Genomic DNA, 15702 nt, shown 5'->3' on the forward strand with positions numbered 1-15702 from the left:
TGTCAGTTGGTAACTGTTGGTAGGACATGGGTGATGTGTCGATATAGTATTGTAGTGTACACATTGTAGTGTCCATCTTGAATAGAAACTATGAGGATGATAAACATTTGTGTTTCAGTGTGTGTATACAGGTGAGGGGGATTTGTTTATATTTGCACATTTGCTGTTAGTTTAAAACATATTTACTATACATGTTATTCTTAGTATTGAATATTTGTATCATAAATCCAAACAAAATTAGAATATGTTTGTAAAACTAAAAACAACTGTGGGCCCTGCTGCTGTTAACACGCTTTATAACTTGAAATAGTGTTCCAGGGATCCAATTTTCCTGTAAGTAAAGTTTAATTTATTTGGTTATTAGAATATACCTTAGAAAATGTTCACTTCTCTAACACACCCAAAGTTACATAGTGCACCTTTAATGGTTCCCAGTGGATGAAATCTAATCACTATGGTGATTTGATGTGTAAATAGCATTTGGATCATGCTATCATGATTTCTAGGACACACATTCATTTAAAACGATAAGGCATGTGTATTTGTACACACCAACAATGCAGTTCAAACTTAGTAAAATGACTAAGGACATAATTTGATCAAATGTTAATATCAAAATCACATTGAGACACAATAAGTACCTGTTCTAGTTGATGGACATCGGCTTATTATCAAATCTGAAGACTTTTCTGTTTCCCTTTTAACCTGTAATTTTAATTTAATTTAAATGTTTTATTTCTATTGATATTTTTCATTCACTTTTCTAATGTCTATTCTCTACTTGATGTGTTTGAATCTTGATGTATTTCATGCCCCTGTAAAGCACTTTCAATGGCCTTGTGTCAGAATTGTGCTATATAAATAAACTTTCCTAGCCTTGCCTATGCTTCCCACAGCTTTCACTATCCTATCCTCTATCCAAACTGGGGCAAGTTTCCTCTTATCTGCCTTGATCACAAAGTTAGTGGGAGAAGTCTTCACTCTCAGTGAGACACCATACGCTCGACCTGTTGGCCTATATGACATTGTGGTCAGAAGGTGACAAATGGAAAGTGAAGTGGGCTCCCAGTGTGTCTGGGCTATAAACATCAACAGTTACCATTTGGAGCTGCAAATGTGCAAAGATGCCTCGTGCAGCATATACAGTGCTGTGAACCCTACAGAGATGTTTCCGTTATTTTCCTTAAACATACTAAACTTAACATATAAATGATAATGTATACTACAATTCATACCATTGACTTTTCGAATAATGGATTCAAACAAAAATAAATGATATATTGTCATTGTTCATTTAACGAAAGAGATTGATTTAACAAAAAGTCCAATTTCATGATCGCAAAAGTATGTGAACCCCTTTAGTTGATAGAATATTTCACCTCTTTTCGCTGCAACAACCTCATCCAAACGGTTTCTCTAATGACTCGTCAGTCTCTCACATCTGTTTTGGGCGATTTTTGCCCACTCCATCCAGCAGAATGCAAGTTGAGTGAGGTTGAACGGGTTTCTGTCATGAACTGTCCGCTTCAGGTCCAGCCACAGCTTTTCAATTGGATTCAGATCTGGACTTTGACTGGACCAATCCAGAACATGTATCCTCTTCCTCCTCAACCATTCCTTGGTTGTTTTGCTGGAATGCTTCAGATCATTATCATGTTGCATGATCCATTTTGGGCCAAGCTTTAACTTCATAACTGAAGGCTTGAGGTTTTGTTCCAGGATATTACAGAATTCATGATTCTCTGGACTACGTGGAGATGTCCAGGTCCTGATGAGGCCCAGATCTTAACGTTGCCACCACCATGTTGGAACTGTTGGAAGAAGGTTCTTTTGGTGGTAGGCGGTGTTGCATTTTCGCCCAAACATGGCGGTTTTGGTTATGACCTGACAGTTCAGTTTTGGACTCCTCTGTCCACAGAATAGACTTCCAGAAAACTTCCTCTTTCTCCAGGTGCTCTCTGGCAAAGTTGTTACAGACAGTTTTGTTCTTTTTTGAGAGCAGAGGCTTCTTCAGCAACCCTCCCATGAAAGCCATGTTGACTGAGTTTTCTTCTTTTTGTGAAACCATGCACATGTGTTCCAAACTGTTTTTAGATGAATGTTCTGCTGCCCCCAGACAAATGTGCTGTCACTACCTTCTTCCTGAGGTCTTCTGAGATTTTTCTTTCCTCTTGGCAAGTCTGACCTGTATGGGTTGAACTTTGGTGAGCTTAAACGGACCTGATTTGATCTCTGTTTTATATGGTGCAGCCCAATTTCCTCCCTAAAGATCTTTAATTTCATTGGTCCATTCATCACTATACAGTATTTGTCCCACCTGATAGTGTATACCTGCTCAACTTAAGCAATGCAGCTGAGGGTTCATCAATTTTTGCAAATAATTAGTTTTATTTTAGTCTGTTGACTACACAATTGATTTCCGGGGAAATAAGTATGTGGAATTGATAAACCAAACCTGTTATTTAATATACCAAATTATTGGTATTGATTAAATGAATTAACAATGGTTGAACTAAATAACATTCCAAAAGGCTCAAGAGGTTTAACATAGTTTCAAGTAGCGCTGTATAAATCTACATTTAAATTCTAAATCTGTTTTTGATAAACTGATTCTCCAGACGTATCTATTTTTAAAAATGGGTCATTTGAAATAAATCTTCATGTAAATCATTTTAAGAGCCCATGTCTTCTGGGCGCAGATACCAGGTCAATAGCTTGACTCGGCCTTTGCTGTCAGAGGAGGTATGCTGCACACACACACACACATCCACCCAAATGAAGCCCACATGTTGGAAATGTTAAATATAGCCCAGCTCTAATTTCCTTGGCTCCAGCCGTGTTTCTCTTCACTGAGCCCCCAACTCCTCTCCCCCCAGGCGTGTGTGGACGTGTCTGATGAGCTCCATGACTGTCACCAGCACTTTTTCTGACCCGTCACCTCCAAAGTTTAAAGATGGAGTCAGCGGTTCTGAAGAACGCTTGTTGTCAAAATCAGTGAATATCTCCTGACGAATCCACTACCTGTCCATACTGTGTGTCCGCTGAGACTAATAATCTAGTGTTAAGAACACAGCCTAGACTCTGTAAACAGGCATGTTGGTAGCTACAGCCCCCCCCCCCAGTTTACAGTGCCTAGGCTGTGTATTAACACCAGATTTTTGATTCAGCTAACATCACAGTATGGCTAGGTAGATGATTGTGAGGAGATATTCACATTCACATATTACAAAAAGTGATTTTTTTCAACAAGCGTTCTCCGTTATCACTGATTCCACCTTTTTAAATGTAGCTAGAAGTTTCTCATCTGTTGAGAGGACGGAGCATCATTCCTAATAGTTTTTCCTCCTCTATCCCTCCCTCAAACCACACATTATTTTTTATCTTTCTCTATCCTCCCAAAACGGGCCTACTAGATTTTTGACACTCCTTGGCCTCCCGCCCTCTGCATGCGTCACACCTGTCTGGATAATGACCTAGAGACTTATGGCGATGACGACAAAGAGGGGAAGGATGATGATGGATAGACACTTTTATTTTCAATAACTAACCAATGGTTGCTTTCCCACCTTTAACCTCTAGGTGAATACTTTGTTTCATCTTTCCGCCAGCTTCCCCCCCCCCCTCTCTCTCTCTCTGCCTTCATGATAGTAATTTATGTCCTGTGATATCAAGCCCAGGCATCTCTCCCTGACTCACTCCCTTCCTTTCCTTTCTCGTCCTCATATCTCGTTTCTTTTCCAAAGGGCAAGGTAAGGCCCATCAACTTAAAGTGAGGCTTCACTTTATGATGACAGTAATGACTGAAGGGACCATGTCGTTTGAAGGACATTTATAATTTAATTATAAATAAAAAATAAAAGAATAATACATATGTATCTATTGAAATAAAACTTAATTGTGTTTGAATAGTTATGCATATAATAAATCAAAAATAAATAAAAACAAATAGGGTGTCTGTATATATAGGTACATATAGGTATATTAACACCAGGCTTTATCAGATGACAATTTATTGTATGTGAAGTGCGAGATCACTCATTGTCTATGAGGAATATAGTCCAGGAATGGGGTCCATGTTTTCAGAAACAAGTCTTGGTGTCCAGAGAGTCTGGATTTGACCCTTTCATAGCTTGCTAAGTTGGACAATAGTTTGATCTAGTGTGTAAAAGATGACAGTGTGACTGTTTGGCCACTGTCTCAAAATAGTTCTGCACCCTGTTAGCAACTCAAGAGTGTTTGAATTGAACTGGATACTCTTCAGTTTAAATTCTGGTTAAGATAAGGAACATATTCTGTATGTGCTGCTTTCAATTTGTGCCGAAACAATGTAATTTATTTCTCTTTTAATATATAATCTTTCTTTTGTAAATATATATTTTTTTGGCATTTAACTGTCTTTCTTTAACAATAAGAAAAGTTCCTTTATTGATAAAAATGTGATTATTTTCACATGTTCGGATACAGTAATAAGAGGTCTGTTTGTGTAATGTGTATTCTTGTGGATATGGGCGGATCAAAACCTATACGTCATGTAAGTGAATGAGAATCATGAATGTACATCTGCCACACTTTTTTTTTTCGCTGAGGGCGCGAGTGGAACAAACATTTTCCAATTCTAAACTCAATGGTTTGACAGTAAACATCTCTCTCTCTCTCTCTCACACACACACACACACACACACACACACACACACACACACACACACACACAGAGAGTCTGTGTTATAAAGTCAGTGATTGAGTTCAGACAGCTACATCTTGTCCGTCTGAATGAAGCCGAACCATTTAAATTGGGTCACCACCACTCCCCTGCCTAACTTACACAAGTACATTCTTCACTGACAGAGCTGGTTGCTGGGGCTTGTTTAGCCAACATGCTGCAGTCTCTGTGGAGGAAACCATTCTCCCAGTTCTTCCAAAATGAGGCCCAGATGAGTCTCCTCCTTGCCAGTCAACAGTCTGCTCCGGACCCCACAGGGGACGGCCCCGTTTTGCTAAAATTACACCCTCGCAAACTGTCATTTCCTATCTTAAAAGTGTTTCAATGGGACAAATTAGCACAAATAGTTAACATATGGGCCCCCAAATGGGCTGGGAGAGGGTGGAGAGTGAGGAATCGACATGGATTCTGGCCATTAGGTGTGTGTGTGTCTGTGTGTGTTTGTATTAGACAGACATTGATGCATATAAATGAACATGTGCAGGCACGTAGAGCTCAGGAATGCAAACTGTCTTCAGTGTTTGTTACAGGGGTCTTTGGTTGTCTGTCTGGCCAAAGGTGGGAGTGTGTGTGAGAGGGAGGGAGGCATGCTTGCAGCAGGTGGAAAAACATTTGTTGACAGTTGACTTGTTCCACAGCCCTCTCTTTGTTGAATTCTATATTGATTGCAAGCCTCTTCTAATTTCTCTCCCGTTAGCCGTCAGAAACGTAGAAGGCATCCATTGAAGATTTAGAACATAACTGTAATACTTATTTGCACGTAGTAATCGGCTTGCTTATCATCCTCTTCACAGCTTAGCTTGCAAGCAGCTGTATCTTCCTTTATGTCTTCAAACATGTCTCACCCTCTCTCGTACCAAGCTTCCTTCTCATCTACATACCGTTGTAGTGATGGATCGCCGTTTAGTCTGGAACCTTCCACTGAATTTTCCACAGTGGATCGGAGCTGCTTCTTTGGGCCTTGCTTACTGCCGTCACATATCCTATAAACAGCCTGCAACATACACAAACCTTTCACCCTCATTTGACTCGTGTTCTATACGCGTGCAAGTGTTGGCTGTGCTTCCATGACTGTACAGAATGCAATGTCAATGTATTCCACTCCATACTGTACTATGCAGACATGCAAGGCAGTGCATAGGCCATGGCTGTGGAAGCCTACAGGCCAATCCACTCAATTGTTGGCGACTGTGGCTCAGTTGGTAGAGCGGGTCGGCTGATGATCAAAGGGTTGGAGGTTCGATCCCCGCCCTGCCACCTGTGTCATGGTTGTTGTGTCCTTGGGCAAGACACTTCACCCACCTTGCCTCGTGTGAATGTCGATAGTTAGCCTGCTATCGGTGTATGAATGTGTGTGTGAATGGTAACGTGGGAAAGGAAAACAGGTCTCCCTTGAAAAAGAGTCTTCGGTCTCAATGGGATTTACCTGTATAAATAAAGGTTAAAAAAAAAAAGATCCTTTTTTGACAAAAGCAGTTTAAGGGTCGGTTTGCGTTAAAGACAGCTAAACAACTGTCTCTGGGTCAGGTAAACTGGTCTCAGATCAGCACCAACTCCTTGCTGGTCTAGAATCAAGAAGTAAGAGGCTGGACTACTTTTACCAACCAGACCAACTAAGAAAACAGTGCTAAATCACTACACAAATACACTGGACCAGTCGTGTTTAGATGCCCTTAGGCTCGCAAAGCAAAGTCAGTAGAGACACTTTGAAAAATGAAACTAAGCCGTTTGTTGTCGTTGTGCCTGAAGTTGGAAAGGAGAAGGGGATACACAGATGAAATAAATAAACTAGCACATTTTCCCGGATACTTTTTCTTCTAACCCAACTCAACTGCAAGTCATTCTGAAGGGTTTCAGCCACGCTAGCAGGAGGGTGCCACCACATTTTGTAGAGACTGTTATCGTTCCAGGACAAACAAAAATAGTACTGACTGTGATTGTTTGCCTGCAGCGTGATATTAGTAGCTAAGCTAACCACCGGCCTCTGGTTATAATGTGTTGTGTTGGCCATTTCTACAGAGTTGACCTTGAACTACAGCAGCAGGAACAGGTGTTTTTTTTTGCAAATGTAAATACAAATATATTGCCATTAGAAGCACTTCCTCTGCCCCCTTCCATCCACTTCACCCTTCCCCCTCCCCTCTCCTCTCATTCAGCCCCTGTCCACGTCCTTCCCTCGTGTCAGTTATGGCAGTGTTATGACACTGGAGATGGAAATACTATCAGCATGTAAACAAGGTTAATTTTAGCCTGTACTCAGGGTGACTTGCAACATTCCCCCATCACCGCTCCACACTGTAAATGACGGCATGCTTGCGTGTGAGAACAAGAGAGAGAGAGAGAGATGGATGTGGGTAAAAACAAAATGCAGTAGATTATTGTCCTAGAATTTGAGTTGAGAATACATGATTTTGAGTGTATCAGTCATCTGCCCAGGCCTGGGATCTGATTAGCTTGCGGTGCTATGCAGTAGAGTAGAGAGAGGCAAAGATATGGAGAAAGATGGAGATGTTACATAACTTATGCTTTAAAAATAGGGACAAGCTGTTCCAAATGAAATAACTCATGGGTCACTCCTAACTGAAGAATTGGTCCATGACCTAAGGTGGCTGGCGTACAAAATAATAATGAAAATTAATGAAGGATAACACATTGTAATTACATAATTTTCTCATAACAAAAGTAACAGCTGTAGAATAAATTAAACTCAAGAGTTAGAATAACAACCGCCTGACCTGTGATAATAGGGAATTACCTCCTCCATTAACTCAAACATATGGTGTTATTACGTACATCCAGACAAAAAGATTATGATAACAAAGGCAGCCCATGCATGTTCCAAGGATTTTAACGACCTATCCATGACACTAATGTGTGTGTGTCTGTGTTTGTCTGTGTCTGTGTGTGCATGTGTGTGTTCTGCAGATGCGGTGGCTCTGCAGTGTATCGGACCAGAGAGATGGCTGCGCGGGCCCTCGTTCCCTTTGTGCTGGTCACCCAGGTCCCATCCACCGTCCATGCTTTACTGCAGGAGCTTCCCCCACGGCCCGCGCCCCATATCCAACACAACCACATCCACGGGACTCTGCTGCAGGTCTGCAAACCCACGCACACATCAAAATCAACCACTCATACACACAACATAACACATGCCATAACATTCAGCGGAGGCTATAATCACAAGACTGTTCAGACGACCACAAGTGTTTATCTAGCGATGGGAACATTGGGTGCGATCAAAGCCCTGATCGACGGTAAAGGGACATGCACACAATTTTTACACACACACACACACACACACACACACACACACACACACACTCACTCACTCACACACTGTGTTGCATGTTTGGATGAAGGTTGTTGTCATGCATATTTATATACAAGCAAAAGGCACTTCCTGAGTAAATCACAGGATAAAAGATGGTTGTCTGGTGACTTTGATCATGGGGCCTCAAATTCATACTGCATTCTATATACACTATTATAATTGGGTCTTACATGCATGATGTGTAGAGCAATGATTGGGCTTTAATTAGCCAAAAGCAGGCCGCCTGGATAGGACATGTGGAAAACTACAGTTCCTTGAACCATGTTATAGATGCTGCCAAAGTAGTCAAGAGAACACAAAACATTGTATCATGCTCGGCTTTCACTTTTTTGCTTAGTGATGCAGCCTGTATACAGAAATGGCTGTCCTCCACTGTAACAGACCAAGGTTAAAAAATAAATAAATACTGAAAGGATCGACTGACGAATCAAGCGGTCCAAAGACGTCACCTTAGTGGATTAATCACACAAATAATCAACAGATTAAAATCAAATATAAAGTGTTGTGCAGAGTTGTTTTAGTACAACTTTCTATGACTTTGACACCTGTAGGGGAGACCGTGGTAAGTAGGCACACTTTTTACTCTAGTGAGAATTGCTCATCACCTACACATCTTTCAATAGTCATTCCTACATTAAATTGAAGCTTAAGGTGTTGGCTTGAAATGTGAACCCCTCACCTTTTCTAATTTATTGTAATAAAGAAGAAATGTACCATCAAAGACACTCTAACACATTGTGACAACCAACCCCATCAAGGGGTCGGTTGTCACACACTATGGGGTTGTTTGTCACAATGTTATCTTTATGGGAAAAATCTTAAAAAGAAGGCAAGAAAGCAGAACTACATTTGAAAGTTTAATTCCATTCTCAAGTTGAAAAATAGGCCTACATAATTTTATGCATCTTAACACAAAATGAGCAAGGAATTAACAAAAAGGAAATCCATATTAAGACCAACCTACTGTATGTAACAACATAAAGAACAAAACAAATAGGTCTAACAATAATAGCCTACTCAACTAGGATACACACATTCACTATCTGAGTTACAGTGATGGCAAATGTAGGGTCTGCTCACTCTAACTAAGCAAAGATTGTGTGCCCACTGGTTGCACATACAACACTTCTCCCTTACCTCCCCTGAACGGGTGCTGTAGAACGTTTCCATACAAACCAAACACAAACTATCCTCTTCATCTGATGAAGATTCCTCCTCCTTTCTCTTTCTCTTCTGTTTCTTATTCCCCAGCTGGGGTGGAGTGCACTGGGGTGCAGTAGCCTCACTAGAAAATTCTCTCCTTCTCTGGGGTGTCAGTGAGGATACAGCTTGACATTTTCTTTTGTTATTGGGTTCCTTTCCTGGCTGCACCCTTTGGATAACATGTGACAACCAACCCCCCAAAAAATGTGACGACCAACCCCAACTGGAATTTATTGCTAGCATCAAGGCCAACAACCATCTGACAACTAATTAGCTTTCTAAAAACGATCTAAACTATAGCTTACCCTTCACACTTGTTTAGGGTAACAAGTGTTTTGTTATAAACCCATTGTGTAAAAGCCTAGAAGAAAAATACTGAGGAGCTAAATATTTTCAATTTGACATGAAAAACACTAACAGTCCTCTCACCTCAAATGCAGCAGTCTAACTCCAAGGAAGACTATGTAGGTGACCTCTGATCCCAGTTGTGGATATTTACATACCAAAATTTAACAGACAGCGCCTTCTGGTTCCGAGATATAACGATTGTGACAACCTACCCGTGTGACAAATTACCCCGTTCTCCCCTACTTTGTCAATAAATACGGTTGAACAGTATAGAAAAAAGTTCTCCATATTACATCAACCCGATTTATTTCAAACAGGTAAGTAAGCTAGTGATGGTGACTGCATATTCCTTTCATTCAAGTCCAAACATGGAAACCCTCACAACTGGACAAGAGATGTTTTTACTCGACAACAAAGACTCGAGAAATTTAAAATGCAATTACCAAAGCGGTTATCATAACATTTGTATGAGCAAACCCACACCGAGATTATAGATATGCTGCATCAAGCCTCACCACACACACACACACACACACACACACACACACACACACACACACACACACACACACACACACACACCTACACACACACACACACAAAGACACACACACTCCCACACACCCCACACACACACACCTAACATTTCCACACAGAGCCTGTCCAGACAAGGCGGTTATCGCGCGGAGGTAAATACCAGTGTTTAGTTCTGTCATCACACACTGACAAACACAACCAAACAGTCTGCCGGTAATATCAACACACGCAGAGGAAAAGGGTAGAGGGAGTTTCCCCCAAGCCTTTTATTGAACACCACTGATGGGGGGGGGGGGGGCAATGATGGTGGGGGGCGGAGGGGCTCTTAAAGGCTTAGAAGACATTTCAGGGTGAGAGTGCAGTTTGGTTTGCTTTCCTGTCATGGCCGCCATGTGTGGAGCTTCTCCAGATGTCTCATTATCTGTCCTTAAATATCATTCTCGGCCTCTTTTACTATCATCTCTTCCTACTGTCTCTGCCCTGTCTCTGCCTTTTCTGCTACTACTTTCTCTTCATTCATTCACTCGGCCCATGTCCTTTTGTCTGCCTTTCCCATACAAAGTGGTGAGATCATAGTGTGACCTGCCTGTCTGTGATTTGGCCTTATGTCACAAAATGCTGTAACCTGAGGTAGCTTCTTTGTCTGGCTGTGCTGATCTGAGTGTCTCATCTTCCCCATTGTTGTGTCCTGCCATGTGCTTTATACAGAAACCTAGTATACACCTGCAGTAGTTCTAGGAAACGCAATGATTTACATGCACTCTACTTCAAAGTATGGAATTAGACACAGACCTACAACACGAGACACATCAATTTCCACATTTTGAAAGTTGAAGCCTTCATACTTGGCTGCCAATTATGGACATTTAATAACAAAAAAAATTTAAAAAATCATACAAGGATTTTCAAAATTGTACCAGGCCATCATAGCAAGTCACAATGCTGAATACAAAGGTGCTTCTTCCTTCTTGAAAGCAAAGCGTTTGAGCCGTGAGGTGAAGGTAGAGGATAGAAGGTTTGTAGATGATGGAGGCAGATATGGAAGGAGTGTCTAGCTGTTTGGAAGCAAGGTAGAGTGCTGTTGAGCCGTATGCAGGTGAAATGGTCTAAACTTAGTAAAACAGAGATAGGGGTCTTGCAGCGTACGTGTGGAGGGGAGCATCACACACAGAAGCACTGATGGAGGAGATTGTGGCCTTGCTGTGTGTGTGTATGGAGTGCCTGTGTCAAATACTCTGCACTCATGTAAGATGGGGAGGCAAGATTGTTTAGACTTGAGTCAAATGAAAAGACAGAGATAGAAGAGGATGTACTACTGTGTGTGTGTGCGCCTCGATGTATGCGTGTGTCTGTACATTAACTGCACACACACTGGCGGAGTGTTTATGCTGAGATGATGAGGACATGGTGTTTGGCCTCGGGGAGAATGCCTAATGTATGTTAATATGTGTGTGCGTAACAGGTTGCAGATGTGTGTGCTTGAGGGAGAAATTACTTCCTCTGTTATTGTCAAAGAACAACTGTTAGTAGTCCAAGTGTGGAGCTGGGAACCATCACAGCTACTAGGGCAGGCTGTACCACCCTGCTGACTTTCTCACACATACACACAGTAAAGAGGTCACAAGAAAGTGTTTCCATCCAAACAATGTTCAGTCCTCCTAATGTTGCACTTCTTGTACGCCATGGTGGATAATAATGGAGTTGTAGGTATTGAGCTCTGTAAATCAGATAAAACTACACCTCTTGCGTTCACAGCTATTGTGAAATGCTTCTCTGAACAGAATTGCATCAGGAATCTGGAGCTCTAATGGCTACAAGATGATTATTTTCTTTAAATAACCCTTGACATCTTGCCAGAAATTCATATTCAATCATTTCTTTCACAACTGCCAGCCACAAGGCCTGTTTTCACTTGTCCCCATCAAATCCAGCGGAACACCAACATCCAACTAACTGTTTAAATGAGGCGTGCAAACACACTGATCAGTCTATCTCGCTATTAATCAAAATATCAATAGCTCTGGTCTTGAGCTTGTGTTTTACTTTGGGTAATCCAATAGGCCCGTAACATCAAGAGACCTATACTGACATCATTTTTGAGAGGCCGATAAGTAGTACAAAAACAGTTTTGTCCCGAGGCCTTTTACTGAAAGGGTTATGTTATGTTAGGAAATTTGAAAATGATTGGTCAATTAAGATAATATTCTGGAATACCCCATATTATAGGGTGTGTGTTGCCATGATTGATAGGTTTCCCAGTCCGTCACACTGAACTGTGAGAATTACGGAAAATTGCTAAATTAAGTTCATGTGCACATCCTAAAGAAGAAGGTGGTTTGAGAAGCTTTGTGAAGTAGGGATTAATTGTACGACTAATTGGTGAACTACTGAAGTCTGACAACTTGACGCCAAGATGGTTGCCAGCTGGTAAATTCTAGTAATTGCTTTAATAGATTAAGCTAGCTGTAAGCACACTGGTACAGTACGTATCCGTTTGTAAGCTAACTAGCTTGCTTGCAAACTCAACATTAATTGACATATTTCACTCAAACTTTATTTGTCACATTGTCTCATCGTCTCATGACTGTCTGCCTACCACAACACAAATAGGGATTGTACAACACAGCTAACAAGCTATAATAGCCTCCTCTGTTTTTACTTTCCAGCTAACTCAAAGATCAGCACCGTTGATGCATGATGCTGTTAGTCGGTAGCACACAATTATTTGTCAAGAGTTCAACGATGTTGATTTTGATATGAAAGTTTCCCTTAGGTTCACTTTGTCCCCACGGAAACCCTGCTGATCAGAGAGAATCCTTTGAAATAAATTGATTTCGCCGTTTAATGTCGGTTTAAGATGCTGATGTGACCAGGCCTTTACAGATACCGACCCTGCACTGTTTTGCTAGGATGAAGAACTCAACAGTAGGACCCTTATTGAAGGCTTTCCATGAAACTTAGGGAAATAAAAACTAATTAAATTAACATAATCAAATAAGAAACATTAAGAATTTGAGTGGAAGGTCAAGGTTCTCTGGATGGCCCGAGTAAAACCCTTATCGTTTAAAAAATCATTTTAAAACGCGCTGGAATAACTTCAATCACTCCAAAGTTCCTCAAACATTCTGTTGATACAACCAGAAGCAAGCCCATCCGACAGACCGGCACTAACCCAAGCCGACACCAGACTCTAGACACGCGCCAGCAGCAGCCCTGGCCGACAGTTCCTGGTACAGGCCAGAAGTATTAAAGCTGTGGCCTGTGGTGGTTTTGAACAGGGCCAACTCAACGGAAGTAATCCTTTGTGTATTTCCCCAACAGAAGCTAAATGAGACGGAGGAGAAAGAGGCTTGAGAATGAAGAGTGTTGCAGTCTCCTTTCCTCTGGCTATAGTCATGTTGATGTTGTTATTCCAAATTAAGTCCTTCCTGCCCTCTCTCAATAACTTTCTTTGGTCTGCTGTTACAATGGCTGCCTTCTGCGAAAAAAACCCTTCAGGATTGAACCAGTGAAATAATGTGTGTGCCTGAAAAACCAGCCAGCCTGCTTTTGATGTGACATGACATGTATCTAACCCAGAGGGAATCCTGGCTGTTTGATACCGGTGTTGGATATTAGAATTCAGTTTGTAACATTTAGACTGGTGGGGCCACATTCTTTCAAATTCCTTAGAGTTGAAGAACTCCAGTATAAAACCCAGACATTAAATAATTGAGTCAAATCACAAAATAATCTTAAATTAAGTTCCTACTTTTTGGAGACACTAGGATGACTGATAACAAGGTGCTTCTTAATGTCACCCTTCCACACACACTTGTCTATACACACAGCTCACGCAGACAGTACAAAAACTAAATTGCTTCTCTAGAAATTACAAACTGCTCCAGTTTGGACCTTGTTGCGATACACTGCTGTACATTTTGACAAAGATATTGTAACTCAGTTCTTGCATGCACACACATATGTACACACGTCACTGAATGAGGTGGTTGTCACGCCCATGTGCATACGTGAGGAAGTATGACTTGGTGTCTAGAGAGCATATATAAGGTTTCTTTGTGCAATATTATGACTATATAGGGCAAGAGAGAGTGTTTAGTTGTTTTTATATTTAGCCAGTCTTTATTGGTATCTCTTTTTGCCTAATTGGGCGCGTCCACACTTTGCCTAACCTCTATCCGGTTTTATGTGAATGCCGACTCACATGTTTCTTTGTACATGTGTTTTACTGGACTGAGCCATGAATTGGTGTGCAATTATTTGCACTTGCACTTGCTGTGTGTGTTTGTGACTGTGTGTGTGTTTCTGTGTGTGTATGCTTGCTCGCTGCAGCATGTGGCCAGTCTGTGGTTGCGGCAGTGGGAGGGACGGCAGGGCATGCTGATAACAGAGTCTGAAGGGACCTCACATCCACCACGACTATTTTTACCAGGCCCAAAAGAGGAGTGAGGCTTGTTGCAACACACACACACACACTGGGACAGAATGGCACATACACGCAAAACACACAAGCAGTTAAACGCCTCACTAGAAAACAAGCCAGACAAATAGCCTTTGATATTTTTCATATTTAGCACTGCCACACCAAGTTTCTTTTTATTTGCTCCTTAAAGTCGCAACCCAAAGCTCTAGATGAGGGTTGATTGTGCTACTGTACTCAAAAAGTTGAGGTTATTAGAGAATAAAAGCAGCACTAATCAATATCTTTATATAATAATGGATAAAATGTAGTTTGTATATTTGTCACAACGAGCAAGATCTTTCTGAGCATTACCATCCAGCTCAGCAGTCTCCCTCACCTGTATTCCGTGCTTAAAGATGCTACGAGGAACTTTTACATATTTCTGAAACAGTCAAAAAAATTTCTCTGATGATTATAAATTACATGTAAGCAAATGCCTTTGTCATGGGTACGCTCACCAAGGAACGACAAGTGGCGTAGTAAAAACACTACCGCTTTTGTCCAAAGGGGGTGTAAGATTTAACACAAAATGAAGGTTTCTCGGAGCACCTTTAAGTGTCTGGTAGCTCATTTATGGGCGTTTTAACAACTTTTAGTGTTGTTTTTTATCAACCCTGTTGGCAGGCAGCGGAAAATGCTGATAAATGATAACAACACTGCAACAGTTACTATATGCTCAGAACTGAACCATACAGTTAGCAATCAGCGTGTGGACGTAAGAGCCCGATATTAGAAACGGATACTGCGCTAAACAAAACATTAATGACATAGATTGGGGAGTGTGAGTTGTTGTGAAAGTTGTAAAAATAATGAGGACATTTTCCTAAAGTGTTGTGTTTTTTGAGTACAAGGGCCACGTAAAAAGGTTAAAGAAATATAAAGCTCACTGAGGCAAATTTTTTGTTGTGATATTGAGCAGCTGTATATATTTCCGTATAGTTTAATTTGTCAGAGTAATCATTCGAATGATACATTTCCTACAGGTTGTAACATAACTCAGTTGAAGAATGAGGCCTTATAGCTGTGATCAGGACAAACTCAAGGAGAAGACAGAAATCATTTATTCAGTCACAAAAACATCCCGAAATTTGGTGGAGAAAA

The 15702-nt window shown here is 41.1% G+C and overlaps 1 protein-coding gene across 1 annotated transcript in view; it reads left to right on the plus strand.

The window, feature by feature from the left end:
• The window catches only part of thada (THADA armadillo repeat containing), a 107518-nt gene that overhangs the window by 54198 nt on the left and 37618 nt on the right, over window positions 1–15702 (plus strand). Inside the window, exon 30 of the mRNA XM_080036353.1 lies at window positions 7646–7814. Coding sequence (XP_079892479.1) covers window positions 7646–7814 — 169 coding nt within the window. The remainder of the gene's footprint in view (window positions 1–7645; window positions 7815–15702) is intronic.

Source organism: Ammodytes marinus (genome assembly GCF_949987685.1).
Source record: "Ammodytes marinus genome assembly, chromosome: 11".
Taxonomy (NCBI): Eukaryota; Metazoa; Chordata; class Actinopteri; order Uranoscopiformes; family Ammodytidae; genus Ammodytes; species Ammodytes marinus.